Source organism: Phyllosticta capitalensis (assembly GCF_038381095.1).
Source record: "Phyllosticta capitalensis strain CBS 128856 chromosome Unknown BKA78scaffold_1, whole genome shotgun sequence".
Taxonomy (NCBI): Eukaryota; Fungi; Ascomycota; class Dothideomycetes; order Botryosphaeriales; family Phyllostictaceae; genus Phyllosticta; species Phyllosticta capitalensis.
Genome location: NW_027117439.1, coordinates 3377144 through 3389567, shown reverse-complemented (window position 1 = coordinate 3389567; position 12424 = coordinate 3377144). Strand labels below are relative to the sequence as shown.

The following is a 12424-nucleotide window of genomic DNA, read 5'->3' as shown; positions in this document are numbered from 1 at the left end:
TGTGCAACTGCGCGGGACTTGCGCATTATTTACACGTCCATCCCTACATCGTCAACCTACCATCTGCTTATCGCCCAACCAAAGACAAGCCCTAGGCAGCCAACACCCTTCTCTCGCGCGCGCAACAAACAGGGCACGCTTGCTACACGTGCGTCTGACTTGGGCACTCGCTACTCGTGGCAACCAATAATCTAATTCACCTGCCGACCCGTCGCCGTGGGACTGGTCTTGCCTGCCAGACGTCGCGTCTCCACGTCTTCATCAGCTGCTGCAAGCTATTCAGCTAGCTCCAACACTTGCGCATTCTCTATCGACAAGACGCGTCCGTGTCACCATAGTCCTCTTAGCTCATCTTCATCCGCTTTGCCTTTCATGGCCGCTGCTTCCGCATTGAATCACTTGGACTCTCGTGGCCCCACAAGCCGACATGTCAACTTCGTCAGAAACACGACGCGACGTCGTCGATTCGTACAAGGCCGCCTAAACATTTGACTGCCCTACAAAAGAATGCCCTCCACATGATTGCCCGTTATCAAGCACAAGACTCCAGAACAAATCCACCGCCAGCTACAAGAACAAAAAGAATAAACCCTCCTGGATATTACAAAATGACAGTGCTTTCCTTGGCCGTCGCGGTGCGTCATCATCAGCTCATTGAACAACCGTACGTGACTTTTTTTTGAAACCCGACTCCCTTTTTTCAAGCCACCGCCTGCGCCTGTCCGACCCTGAAGCCCTGCTTTCCACGCCCGCTGCTGTCTCGCTGCCGCGCGCCTGCTTCTCCTCCGCTTGTCAAGAGCGCCATGAGGCTTTGAGCCGCAGCCATCCTCTCCCTCTTAGCGGCCCCCGTTCTTTCTTCCCCGCGTCGTGTCAGTTCGTCGTCCACCCACTCCACCTTTTCGATCCTGAAACTGCATCCTTCGTGATTCTTGCGCGAGTGGCTCTTGATGCCGTAGCAAACCGTCCCCTTGTACTCCGTGAGGCATGGCAAAATTCCCACAGTGACATGAGCGTCGTATCCTGTAGGCGGCACCGCCGGGTGTTCGGGCTTCTTTTCCAAGACTTGGGATGCATCCGCCTCTTCCGGAGGTTCGTTGCTGTTTGGTTCCGAGATGCGAGGATCCAACATTGACACGTCCACATCCTCGGGCCATGCTCCACGAATCCATCCAGAATGAATGCACGCAGCGACCACGTCAGAATCGTTTGTATAGACCTCGGAGCCCCAAAGCCATCGACTGACGACAATGACGTCGCGTTGGCGATCTGAAAGATAGTAACGCGGCACACGCACCGTTAGAGTGCAATTCTCCTTTCCGGAATAGTCTGGCAGGGCGGCTGGGATGTTGCGGAATCCATATCGATCGTCAATGTTGGTGTGCTTTGGTGGCATGGCCGACGTGGCCTCGTAAACGACGCTTCCCAAATGGTGCCGTGGCATATCCTTGACCTTGTCCAAGACGGCTTCGTTGCTAATCTCAATGATAGGGTTGGTCACGGGAACGGGGGGAATGCTGCTGGCGGCTCTTGGAGCATGGTGGTGGTGGTGATGGTGGTGGGCTCCGTGAGCGTTGTGATGGTGATGGTGATGATGATGGTGAGCTGCTGGTGCTAGACCTGGCGGGTTTTGATTCGAGACACCGTTGATTTTGTTGAACGATGTTGGTGTTGAATTTTGCGGAGCCGGCGCCAGAGCCACGTTTGGTTCCTCCTCGAGACGATGGTGATGGCTATCAAGATTAGTAGGCTGCATGTACGGATTAGATTGGCCGACGTACTGATGGCTGTAGAGATGATGGTGGTGGTGGCCGGGATGATTGTACTTGGTTCGTTTGGCACCCCGTTGCGCCACCCCTGGAGTTGTCCTGCCATCATTACTGTCACTTTCAACCCTGCCATCCTCGTCTTTGATCCTGCGGTTCCTCCGACCGCCTCGAGATCCTGTTCTGCGGAGAGGATCCATGTCACCTGATTCGCCGTGTGCCAACGATTCAGCTCTGTTCGAGGGGAATGGGCTGTTCCGAGAGGGCGTGGCAGAGCCGTGAGCCGACGGCGCGCTAACCAATCCACTTCCCAACCCTGAAAACATTCTGCCGAATTCGTTCTTGATGCTAGGGTCACCACCGGGAACGACGGACTGTGCTTGTGCACCTTGTACGGCTTGAGGAAGAGGGGATGCCCGCCCAGTCCGTCTTCCCTCGGGACTGACACCCAAGAATGAGCGTGACTTTTGCATCTCCTCTCCTTGTGGTTTCGGATGGTGATCATAGGACGAAGACCTGGGCGCGTATCCATTATGACCTTGTACAGGATGCCCGGGACCATCTGCCCTACGCCTGTCCAGGCTACTTGGATCAGAGGTTGGTGGGCTTTGATACTGCTCAGGGACTCTCCGGCCCGGCTCATGACCGTATGGAAACCTTGGTGGATTTTCAGGGCCTGGATGAGGGCCCACCGATGCGCGGTTCATGCTCATTGCTGGTGGAGCACCGGTGGTGGGTTGTGCACCTCTTCCATAGGCATCCCGGTGTTCATCCGGGTGGTGCTGCGCAGGTTCAGGTGGCGCGTGCGGCCTCGGCTGCGGGTGCCAAAACAAACCCCTTTGGCTTGCTGGTGGAGGCTGCGCATAAGCAGGCCTCTGCCTGTCAGGTGCGTCGAAGATGGAGTGCGAAAGAGGCTGCACAGTGGAGGGACGATCTCTGCCACCAGCGTCCAGCCGGGACACGTCACCGGCGGTCGTGGCTGCAGGGCGGCCATGATACTGGCTTTCAATTGCTACGCGACGCTCTTCCTCCATCGGTCCAAATGCTGGTCTCCTTGGTCCACCGGCGTCATAAGGTTCGCGAACTTCTGGCTGGGACGAGCTGGGATACTGGTGACTTGGCTGACTATTTGGACGAGGGGGTGCCGAGGAAGCTCCAGGACGATTCAGATCACCACCGCTAGGTTCACTCCGAGATGGGTGGTGGTAAGGGCCCGAGTGAGGCGGCATTCCCGGCGGTGCCTTGTAGGGCTGCGATGCTGGAGGGAAACCTGGGCGTTGCGTCTCTGGAGATCCTGTTGGGGGTGGGCCAAATGCTCCTGAAGGTGATCCAGCAGTCGCGTAGGGGGGTCGCTCCGGAGGTCGGGCACTGGAGCTTGTTGGATATTGCTCTGGAGATCCTGGACGGCGATATGGATAGTCGAGACGTGGGCCGGTCATGAGACTTCGGCGAGGAGAAGGAGGTTGCATGGAGTTGAGGTTGGGGGAAGGAGCGCTCGTCGACGTGGGTGGCGAGTGGTGTTGCTGAGCCTGGCGGGAAGCCGCTGCTTGCTCAAAGCCTCCCATCAGGGAGGAGATGGACATGTTGGAGCTTGCCCTGGGAGGACCGACCAGACCTGGCAAATCTCGCCCAGAGGAGAAGGGCGGTGGCGGAGGCGGACCTCGCTGACCTGCATACTGGGGCAGTGGACTGTTTTGCTGGGGGACGAGGGGGGAGGCATTTGCCGGCTGGTGAACGAAGGCGGTGGAGGAGGAGGTTCACGCGAGGCTGCAACACGATTGGTCAATGAGGGAGCGGGACCGGATCGGAGATGCGACTGTCAAATACGTACCCCCGTAGTATTGTGGAGGACTGACACCGCCGAGCGATCGCCTACGCTGAGCGTCAAGCGCGTAGGGCACGTGCGACGGCGCATTGTGACCTTGGGAGATGGCGGCGGGCGGCGGCGGTGGAGCAGAGTTGTGATGTGCGCGCTGGACGGGTTGCTGCTGCTGTTGCTGCTGTGGAGGCTGCTGCTGCGGCGCTGATTGATGCTGAGGATGCGAATGCGGATTCGGGTGCAGGGCGGCTTCGTGAGCGTGGGGCTGGCCTGTTGTCTCAAGTCTTAGCGTAGAAACGGTGGCGGCACAGGGATCGACTGGCGAGCCCGGCTCAGGGCCGGCAATGAAGACAAGACGGCCAGCGGGAGTGGGTACGCGAATATGAAAGAGCAGAAGACTCCGAGCGCCTCCCACTCATCATTGCCAGCACACCGCAACATGGCGCACACGGGGTGCAGACGTGCAGAAATCAAAAATTGGAAATCAAGGGGAATCCTGACGCGCCCAGGCACGCAGACGCGACGGGTGAGACGACCGCGGAAAGGCGGGGGACATGCAGCGCCATGGCGGAGACGGCCGCCAGGGCAAAACAGCTTGCCAGGGCCGTATTCAGCGACGCGCCCAAGGCAAACTGAGACCCCTTGGAAACTGGTCCCACGATGCTTGGCGCCGAGTTCATCGCGACGGCCCTGCGTGGGATGCTGAAACGTGCCTCACCCGCAAGCGCGTCTGCCGCCGACCCAAGACTGTGAAGAGAAGTCCATACCGTTGTTGGGGGCCCATCCATCTCTGCTCGGCATGCCATAGCTCCCTCTGCGCGCGGGCGCAGCCGGCAGAAAAGGATCGCGACGCGAAAAGACGTCGTTGTATGGCACGTGTAGAGGCGGTTGCGAGGCTGCGGGCGGTGGAGCAGCGTATTGTGGAGGATAGGCGGGCTGCTGGGTTGTCGTGGGCGACAGGTGGTTCGGGTTGTGGACGAGCGGTCGGTCTGGCGGACGTGGTGGAGGTGCCTGAGTTTGGCGCTCCATTTTGGACGGGTCGACGGGAGTTGGCTGCTGCGAAATAGCGGTGATGGGTCGGCGACGCGATCGAGAGGAGAGCGGTCAGAGGCTGGGGTCTGGGTGAGCAGGAGGGAGCATCACGGCGCGGCGTGGCGAGGTGGTGTTGTCGACTGTCGAGAGGACTCGGGCAAGGTGTTGAGAGGCGAGTGGTAGTTAGAGAGAGTACCTGGGGTAGAGAAAGGTCGTGTCTGGGTTGGTCAGACAAGAGCTTTGCCTGGACTTGACGCCCGGATCGCAGCAGCGACCGCCGTCACCCTTGCTACGTTCCTTCCTGCCCTGGCCTGCTGATCTACGCATCATCCCTACCACGAACATCACTACTTATCGCGCTGGCTATCCTCTCGACAACACCAGACCTCATCACGTCGCGCTCCACGCCCAAGCCTCTGACCAACGCGCGGCCTCCACCCACTCTGTTTCGGTCCATCGGTCCATCGCAATACCGCTCCCCAAGGCCCATAAATCCCCTGCGGCCCGCCGCATGCCAGCTCCCTTTTGACCATGTCCGACGCCAGGTGAACTGGCACTCCAGCTCGCAAAATTCCCACCGCTCCTCTTCGTCTCACATCGATGCTCCCCATGCCGGGCACTCCTGCTGCTTCGTGGGCCGTCTACCGTGCCAAATTCAAGTCGATTTTTGACGGCGCCGACCCCCGCGTCTGCGCTGCATTTTGGCTCTTTGGTAAGCCCACCTGCATATGTGCCGTGTCACGCTGTACTGTAGTTGCTTACCCCGGTCCAGGCCTCATCAACAATGTCCTCTACGTGATAATTCTGTCGGCCGCTGTCGACCTGGTCGGCCCGGCCGTTCCCAAGGGCCTGGTCCTGCTCGCCGACGTCATTCCGTCATTCCTCACGAAGCTGCTCGCCCCCTACTTCATACACAAGGTTCCATATTCAGTCCGCGTCTGCGTCTTTGTCGCCTTGTCTGCTTCTGGCATGATGCTCATAGCCCTCACGCCGGCCACGCGCCACAAGACGTCGATTGGAATTCGCATGCTGGGAATCATATTTGCGAGCTTGAGCTCTGGCGGAGGGGAATTAAGCTTCCTGGGTCTGACGCACTACTACGGCTCCTTCAGCCTGGCGGCGTGGGGGAGCGGGACTGGAGGCGCAGGTCTAGTCGGCGCTGGCGCATACGTGTTGGCAACTACGTCCATTGGACTCAGTGTGCGCACCAGTCTGCTTGCCTTTTCATTTTTGCCTGTGATTATGCTTGCAAGCTTCTTCATCCTCCTGCCCAGAGGTCCCTTGAACATGGCCGCGAAGCGTGTCGACTACCAAAGCGTGGAGACTGAAGAAGACCTGGATGACGATTTGGACGAGGAGGACAGTCAGGGTCTGCTGAACTCATCTATATTGTCTGCCTCTGGTAAAAGCTTTACCATGCGGTCCCGCCGCAGTAGGATCATGGACAGCATCAAGACCAACCTCAAGCGGTCCAAGGGGCTTTTCATCCCGTAGTAAGTTTCAAGATTCTTCACATGTCTCTTGTGCTGACAAGCGGCAGCATGCTTCCTCTTCTCCTAGTGTATATCGCCGAGTACACCATCAACCAAGGCGTAGCACCGACCCTGCTTTTTCCTCTCATCTCGTCGCCGTTTAGCCAGTATCGCGCCTTTTACCCAACCTACAATGCCATCTACCAGACGGGCGTTTTCCTGTCGCGCTCAAGCACGCCCTTCTTCCGCATCCACAACCTATACCTCCCGTCGTTTCTGCAAGTTCTAAACCTGGTGCTCCTCACGGCTCACGCGCTTTGGAACTTCATCCCCAACGTCTGGATAATCTTTGTCATTGTATTCTGGGAAGGCCTGCTCGGCGGCCTAGTCTACGTGAGCACCTTTGCCGAAATCACCGACCACGTCCCCAAGCCGGAGCGCGAGTTCAGCCTCAGCGCGACCAGCGTCAGCGACTCGGCGGGCATCTGCGCCGCCGGGTTCTTGGGCATGGCCATGGAGACGTGGCTGTGCGGCTGGCAGGTGAGTCACGGCAGAGACTATTGTAGGAGGGCGTAGTAGACTTTATATTTTCCTTGTGGGTCGTGCATTGTTTGCGGTGTTTGGTGCTCGTTTGCTCTGGTGTCTCGGCCAAGGGCTTGAGCGGCGGCGCAGCGTTAGACGGTGGCTTGTTTAGAAAGTGCGCATATCGTGTCTAGAGCAATTTATGTCAAATTTTCCATCGTCGTCGTTTGCCAATGTCTTGTTGCCAAGGGCCTGGAAGCTTTTGGCAATGGCTTCATTCCACGCTAGAAAAATTTCCCTCCCTCTCCCGTCAAAGCTTGATGCTCCGTCGAATCGATATCAAATCCAGGATCCAGACCGCGCGATATCTGGAGTGGCTCCGCCTGCATGATCGACCTGTCCGACACTGTCTACCGTCGAGGCACAGGAGACTTTTGCAAGCTTGCAAATCGTTTGAGACTCAAGGTCCTTGCTCTGTCCAGAGTTTTCAAGCACACACTTTCCAAATGACGGTCTGCACCTGAGAATCACTTGTCGATGACGTGCATGTAATCATGCCGAGCCTGCAACTGGTGGCACAGTGGGTGACGAAAGAAATTGCTAATCCGGAAATCTCTGTCGCCAAGTTAAAACACATAGAGACATGGAGTTCTCAAGCGCTGGATGCGTTCAACATGGAGAGAATTTTTTTCTCTTGGTGGGTAGTCACAGGGAGCATTCAAGCGCTTGCGTCTAAAGGTGCGGCGACTTGAAGCTGTGCCCGGGTTGAGTTTCTTTCCTCGCCTACTGTGGTGGTCTCAACAACATGGCATCAGCTGTGGAAGAGCGAAAGATGAAGGCGAAAGCACTCTGAAGTCCTTGGGGCAAGCTTTCATAGTGCTACCTGGGCGACCTTCAGATTGGGATTTGCCGCAATGAGAGCGAAAGAGTGGCAGCAAGACGGTCGCAGCAGCGGCAGAAAAAGAAGAGAGGTACACGAAGTAGGAGGAGGATAAGGAGGAGGCTGGCCAAAAAGAGACGGGAAGGCAAAAGGCCAAAACATCACCCACCTCAGTGGGGACCAAACTCAGGCTTTTTGGGGGGGGGGGGGGGGGGTCCTCAGTGCGAACCGTGGGATTCGAACACCTCTCCGCCGCCTCGGTTTTATCTCACTCTACTGCACCCTTAGTCCGTAGAGACGACTCAGTCTTGCCAAGTACGCTAACAGTACTATACATGTACAAGGCAGAGGACTATGGAAACTGACTGCGCTTTTGCGGATTATAAAGTGATGTTTGGTTGGGATGTGGGCACTGGCTTAGTTGTGGGTGTGAGCGCCGGGCAGCTGCGATGATGGTGTGTTGGTGTTGTCGATGCGGGTGGCGTGGTGTTGAAGTGACGAGGGTGCGGGTGGGTTGAGCGACGGTCACAAAATCTGCCCGCCACTTGCTCAGAGTGCAATGGGTAGGCCCTTCGCGTGTGGATACAGCACGATATGGCAGGAGCAGGAAATGACAGCTTCCAGTCGTGCTGTGAGGAAGAGGCCTGATTTCACTCTCTCACTGCTCCCTTCGCCAGTACCTCTGTACTGCCAACTCGCGTACCACCTCCTATCGAAATCTCCTCTACATTCGCCATTCAACACCACCAAATCCTCACCGTCCGCTTTAGCAGATACGATCACTACATGCATTCAGCCCGCCAGCAATGGGCGCTTCAAAAGGTTTCGTCAGCCTCCGTACATCATCGCCATCTTCTGCTCACCGTGTGCTCAGACATATCACCATGCTACGGCCATCAATTCCCAAAAGCTCTCTCACCTCCGCCACTCTCTTTCTGTTTTTCTTCTGCGCTTCCTCGGCCATACCAATCGACACCCCTCGCCGACTCCTCGAACAATCAAGGCACAAATAGAGACACTGGCAGCCCTGGGACCTGAAGGGCTGGGTGGTACAACATGGCGATCACCTCGTCGGCGTGCAGGCTGTCGAACCTTATGGATCGTCATCAAGTCCAGACGTCGTAGGTCAATGGCGTCCGAGGTCGAGTGTTGACACCTGCACAGTGTCTTGAGACAAAGCGCAGCCGAGGACCTACCTTAGCTACAGGAAGTGGTCAAACACTGCCCTCAGAACTCCGTCGAGGGCTTGAACCAAAAGTCCTTACGAGCTCCAACACCAGGAAGCTTTGAGAGTTCCCGCAACACATTTTCGACTGGCGCTACACCACGAGCTAACGGGCAACAGAAAATTTCTCGCACTGTGCGGCTGCGGCTGTTTTGGGAGGCACTTCAGTGTCCAAACAGTCATTGTGCGTCACGACTGGCGGCATAACTCTTTCTCGGCATTTCCGAAGTTCGACGAAACCACACGAATACGACTTGGAAGACTTGCTGGACTAGCTCCTTTTAGGGAATTTGCGAGATAGCGGCGGATGAGGACAACTTCTGAAAGATATGTGTCTATCTGCACGCGAGCCCTTGGCCTGGCCGAGGACATGTGTTGCTGGAAGCGCACTGGCAAGCCGTGTGCAAAAGTAACACAACCAAAGGAACACAGAGACAAAGACACCATAGTAGATGGTTTGATCCAAAGATTAAACACAATCGCCAGAGACCAGCATCGCCATGCCACCAAGGCCATAGTCTGGTCCAGCACGACCCTTGGGTCATCAACCCTCGGACAACCGTCTTCTCCACGAGCAAAAAGAAATGACATGGGTCATATTACGATTGCACACCCAACGCTTTGTGGGTTGCAACGCTTGAGATGTGTTAGCCCGGCGCCAGAGCGCCTACGTACCTCCAGAAATATGCGCAATGTTAAACGAGGGCAAGGAGAGAAGCATCAAGAGAAGGCCCTGGGATGTCCGATTAAAGGCGTCCACCAAATAATTCGCTCACATGAGATTCACGCACTCTTTATCAGTGATTCCGTCCTCCATGACCCGGAGAACAAGTCCGATACCTTCCTCACGCCGGCCGCCATCGGGAGATTACAGGTCAATTGCACCTGCCCAACTGAAGGGATGGAAAACCCGCACCGGACAAGGCCACGATGAGGTATTCCGGCACTCTACATCCAACAAGCTCCATGGTCTGATCAAAGACGGGCGGCGTCCACCTCGCAAGCTCGCCAAGAGCAGTCGACAGCGACGACGACGACGACGACGACAAAGACGACAATGGCCAGTGCATCGAGCAAAGCACCCTACCCAAAACGGCGCCAGGAGGGTGGAGGACCACGTTGCGCCACGAGACGCAAAACACAATGGAGATGGTGGGCTCGCTCGCGGCAGGGCTGACAATCGACAACGACAAGGCTGGGATGTTGGAGGCGTGGTCTGGTGGGTTCGGCCGACGTCCCGAGTGACGATGCGAACGATGCCGCAACACGCTACGCACAAAGATGTCCGGAAATGGCAACGCACGTGTCCAATGAGCGAGCGATGTTGAGGTGGATGGGAAAGAAGAAAGCCAGCGGTTTTTTGACCGGTTGGCTGGATTAAACAAAGAGCGACGACCGAATGTGGGTTGGGGGCAACGACTGGTGGCAATTCGAGACGACGGGTAAGTCTTGGCGCTGGAGAGACGTGAAATGGCAACGGCAGAAGGTCGACGGTGGTGACAGACAGATGGAAAGGCGATGATGATGATGCGGCTCGCTTAGCGAACAACTAATGGTTCTGTCCAAACAGAGGGTCGGGAATTCCGATGACTGACGATGCGCGATATGTAGGTCCAAGTGGCAAACGAAGGGAGAAGATGAGGAAAAGTCGCCGCGCACCGCTCATATATTTTCCTTGCTCTTTTCTTTTGTAAAACAAACGGTTAGGGAGAAAGATAGAGCGTCGGGGAAGTCGATGGCGACGGTGCGTGACAATTTATAGCACGGGGAAGGGCACAGCGAGAGGTCACAGACCGTTTCGAAGCGGTTGTTTCGCAGCGTCAAGAAGAAGAAGATGAGACGGCCATCACGTGGGGTAGTGAAGGGCAAGGTCTCGACTGGCGTATTGTTGGAAAAAAGCTTGGGAGTGCTACACGGCAAGTATCGTATTTTCCGGCAGGCTGAAGGACGACATGAGACGCCCGGCGGAGCGGCTGAGCCGTGGCATGTTCGTATACCAAGAAGACCCGACTGTTTATGGGAAGAGTAGAGCGAGGAGTGAGTAATAGTTAGTTAGTAGCCAGGACGAGGAAAGCAGGGAGACGATGGGAATACCGAATGGAGCGGAGGGTGGCTTGGCGTTTGTCAAGGACCCAAAGAGCGAGTCTGAGAGCCGCAAGGTTGGGATTAGTTTGCCAAGGGCGCTGGGCGACACGTTTGCTGGGCGGGAAGATGGGACGCATGTGTTCCGCCTTGGACCGGCACTCGTCAGCCTCGAGCTGCGTCTCATCAGAGCTGGGCACGACTCGCTCATTGGCCCACCTAAGACTCGCCAAGCAGCTATGAGGGGACAGCCAAGCATCCAAGATCATCACCCACTCGCCAGTACACTCCTGCGACGACTGAAAAAGGACATGGCCTCGCGACGTTCAAATATACCAACGGCCGCTCACCACCTTCTCTCCTGCTGCACCGACTTCAGTTGACGACGACATTCCCCCCGTCGCCCCCTCCGCCCCACCACCCGACGCCAAGATGTCCTCCACCACCTCCACCCCCATGGCCACCGTCTCGATTCCGCCAAAGGCATTGATTGTCCCGACACCACATTCCCACCTCAACCACTCGTCCCACGACTCGGTCATTTCTCCTCCTGCCTCGCCCTCGCGCCAATATAAGCCCACCACCACCTCGTCCACCTCCAGTCATGCCGACCAGTCGCTCACCTTTTCCGAAAAGGACGTTCCCTCCTCGGCCTTGGGCCGTGAACCCATGTCCGACCTGGCTCTGGCCCGGGATCTGGAGAAGCAGACCTATCCGCCATCAAGTCGTGGCCGCCCCGTCTACCACCATCAATCCGACGACGTCGTCCCGCCCTTTCTGTCTGGCAGAGACGGAGATGAGCTGCCCGTAGAGGACAAGGCCTTTCGGATCTTGGTACGTCGGGAATAACTTTCTCACTCGTCGTCGTCAGCCTTGCAGCCCTCGCTAACCCCACCCGCAGCTCCACCTCTCGGGCTTCGCATGCCTGCTCTCCTTTGCCCTCTCCCTGTGGACTCTGGCCGCCATTCTTCTCGCCGCGCTCCTGCAACCCCTTCGCTTCTGCAGCATCCGGCCAGACTACCGGGAGCAGCTCGTCCGATTCCTCGGCCCACCGCTCCGCTTACAGTTCCGCTGCATCTACGCGGCGCCGTTTTCGTCCATCTACAACACCAAGCTGTTGCTCGTCGTCCACCTCTTTTCGCCCTTCGTCGCCATGGGCATCGCCATTGCCGCCTGGGTGTCGGCTAGCTTTTGGATCTACGCCGCCATGATTGGCGATCCCGGCAGCAAGGATGGCCACAACGACGGGCGCGAGTCGGTCCTGGTCGTGCGCTCCTATTGGGAGCGCTGGCTCCTCCGAGCCCTGCGGTAAACCACCGTCTCCGGTTTCCCCGCCCGGTCACCATCATCAAACTCTCCTCCTCTCCATCATCATCCTCGACTTGCTATGCATTACTAGCGGGAGTGTGGCTTTTGCGGTGTTTTTGGCGTTATGTTCCCTTTTCCCTTGGTACTCCCACCAAGTGCTTTTCTATCTGTTGAAGAGATGGGCCGTGGACCCCCGAAGAATACCTCGCGGACACGGGAAAAAGATTGTACAGGACGCCTTGTTATTCATTCAGGCTGTGGAAGAGAAGGCTTTACGGCACGGGATGGTTGACGACGATTATACCCATTATTGTTTTATTT

At 57.0% G+C, this 12424-nt stretch overlaps 4 protein-coding genes across 4 annotated transcripts; 3 read left to right on the top strand and 1 right to left on the bottom strand.

The window, feature by feature from the left end:
• Positions 1-700: 700 nt before the first annotated feature.
• On the bottom strand, positions 701-4611 carry BKA78DRAFT_291788 (uncharacterized protein; the record flags this gene model as incomplete). The annotated part of the gene is made up of 6 exons (XM_066885951.1): positions 701-3378; positions 3441-3530; positions 3595-3980; positions 4016-4272; positions 4301-4329; positions 4350-4611. 6 exons carry the CDS (start codon positions 4609-4611, stop codon positions 701-703), a joined length of 3702 nt encoding a protein of 1233 aa, XP_066749884.1.
• A 317-nt stretch (positions 4612-4928) lies between these two features.
• On the top strand, positions 4929-6838 carry BKA78DRAFT_303707 (batten's disease protein Cln3). The gene is made up of 3 exons (XM_066887560.1): positions 4929-5326; positions 5387-6107; positions 6155-6838. Exons 1-3 carry the CDS (start codon positions 5215-5217, stop codon positions 6660-6662), a joined length of 1341 nt encoding a protein of 446 aa, XP_066749883.1. The 5' UTR covers positions 4929-5214; the 3' UTR covers positions 6663-6838.
• A 2183-nt stretch (positions 6839-9021) lies between these two features.
• Positions 9022-9810, top strand: BKA78DRAFT_303706 (uncharacterized protein). Its single transcript, XM_066887559.1, has one exon. It carries the CDS (start codon positions 9084-9086, stop codon positions 9645-9647), a length of 564 nt encoding a protein of 187 aa, XP_066749882.1. The 5' UTR covers positions 9022-9083; the 3' UTR covers positions 9648-9810.
• Positions 9811-11227: 1417 nt separating this feature from the next.
• On the top strand, positions 11228-12107 carry BKA78DRAFT_349144 (uncharacterized protein; the record flags this gene model as incomplete). The annotated part of the gene is made up of 2 exons (XM_066890755.1): positions 11228-11629; positions 11697-12107. The coding sequence occupies 2 exons, from the start codon at positions 11228-11230 to the stop codon at positions 12105-12107; spliced, it is 813 nt and encodes a 270-aa protein (XP_066749881.1).
• Positions 12108-12424: the final 317 nt, after the last annotated feature.

Excerpts from the sequence above, each read along its gene's own strand:
- BKA78DRAFT_303706 (XM_066887559.1), top strand. The coding sequence starts at position 9,084 with ATGTGTTGCTGGAAGCGCACTGGCAAGCCGTGTGCAAAAGTAACACAA.
- BKA78DRAFT_303707 (XM_066887560.1), top strand. The coding sequence starts at position 5,215 with ATGCTCCCCATGCCGGGCACTCCTGCTGCTTCGTGGGCCGTCTACCGT. Across the intron at positions 5,327-5,386 it reads CGCTGCATTTTGGCTCTTTG|GCCTCATCAACAATGTCCTC; the intron begins GTAAGCCCACCT and ends ACCCCGGTCCAG. Across the intron at positions 6,108-6,154 it reads AAGGGGCTTTTCATCCCGTA|CATGCTTCCTCTTCTCCTAG; the intron begins GTAAGTTTCAAG and ends GACAAGCGGCAG.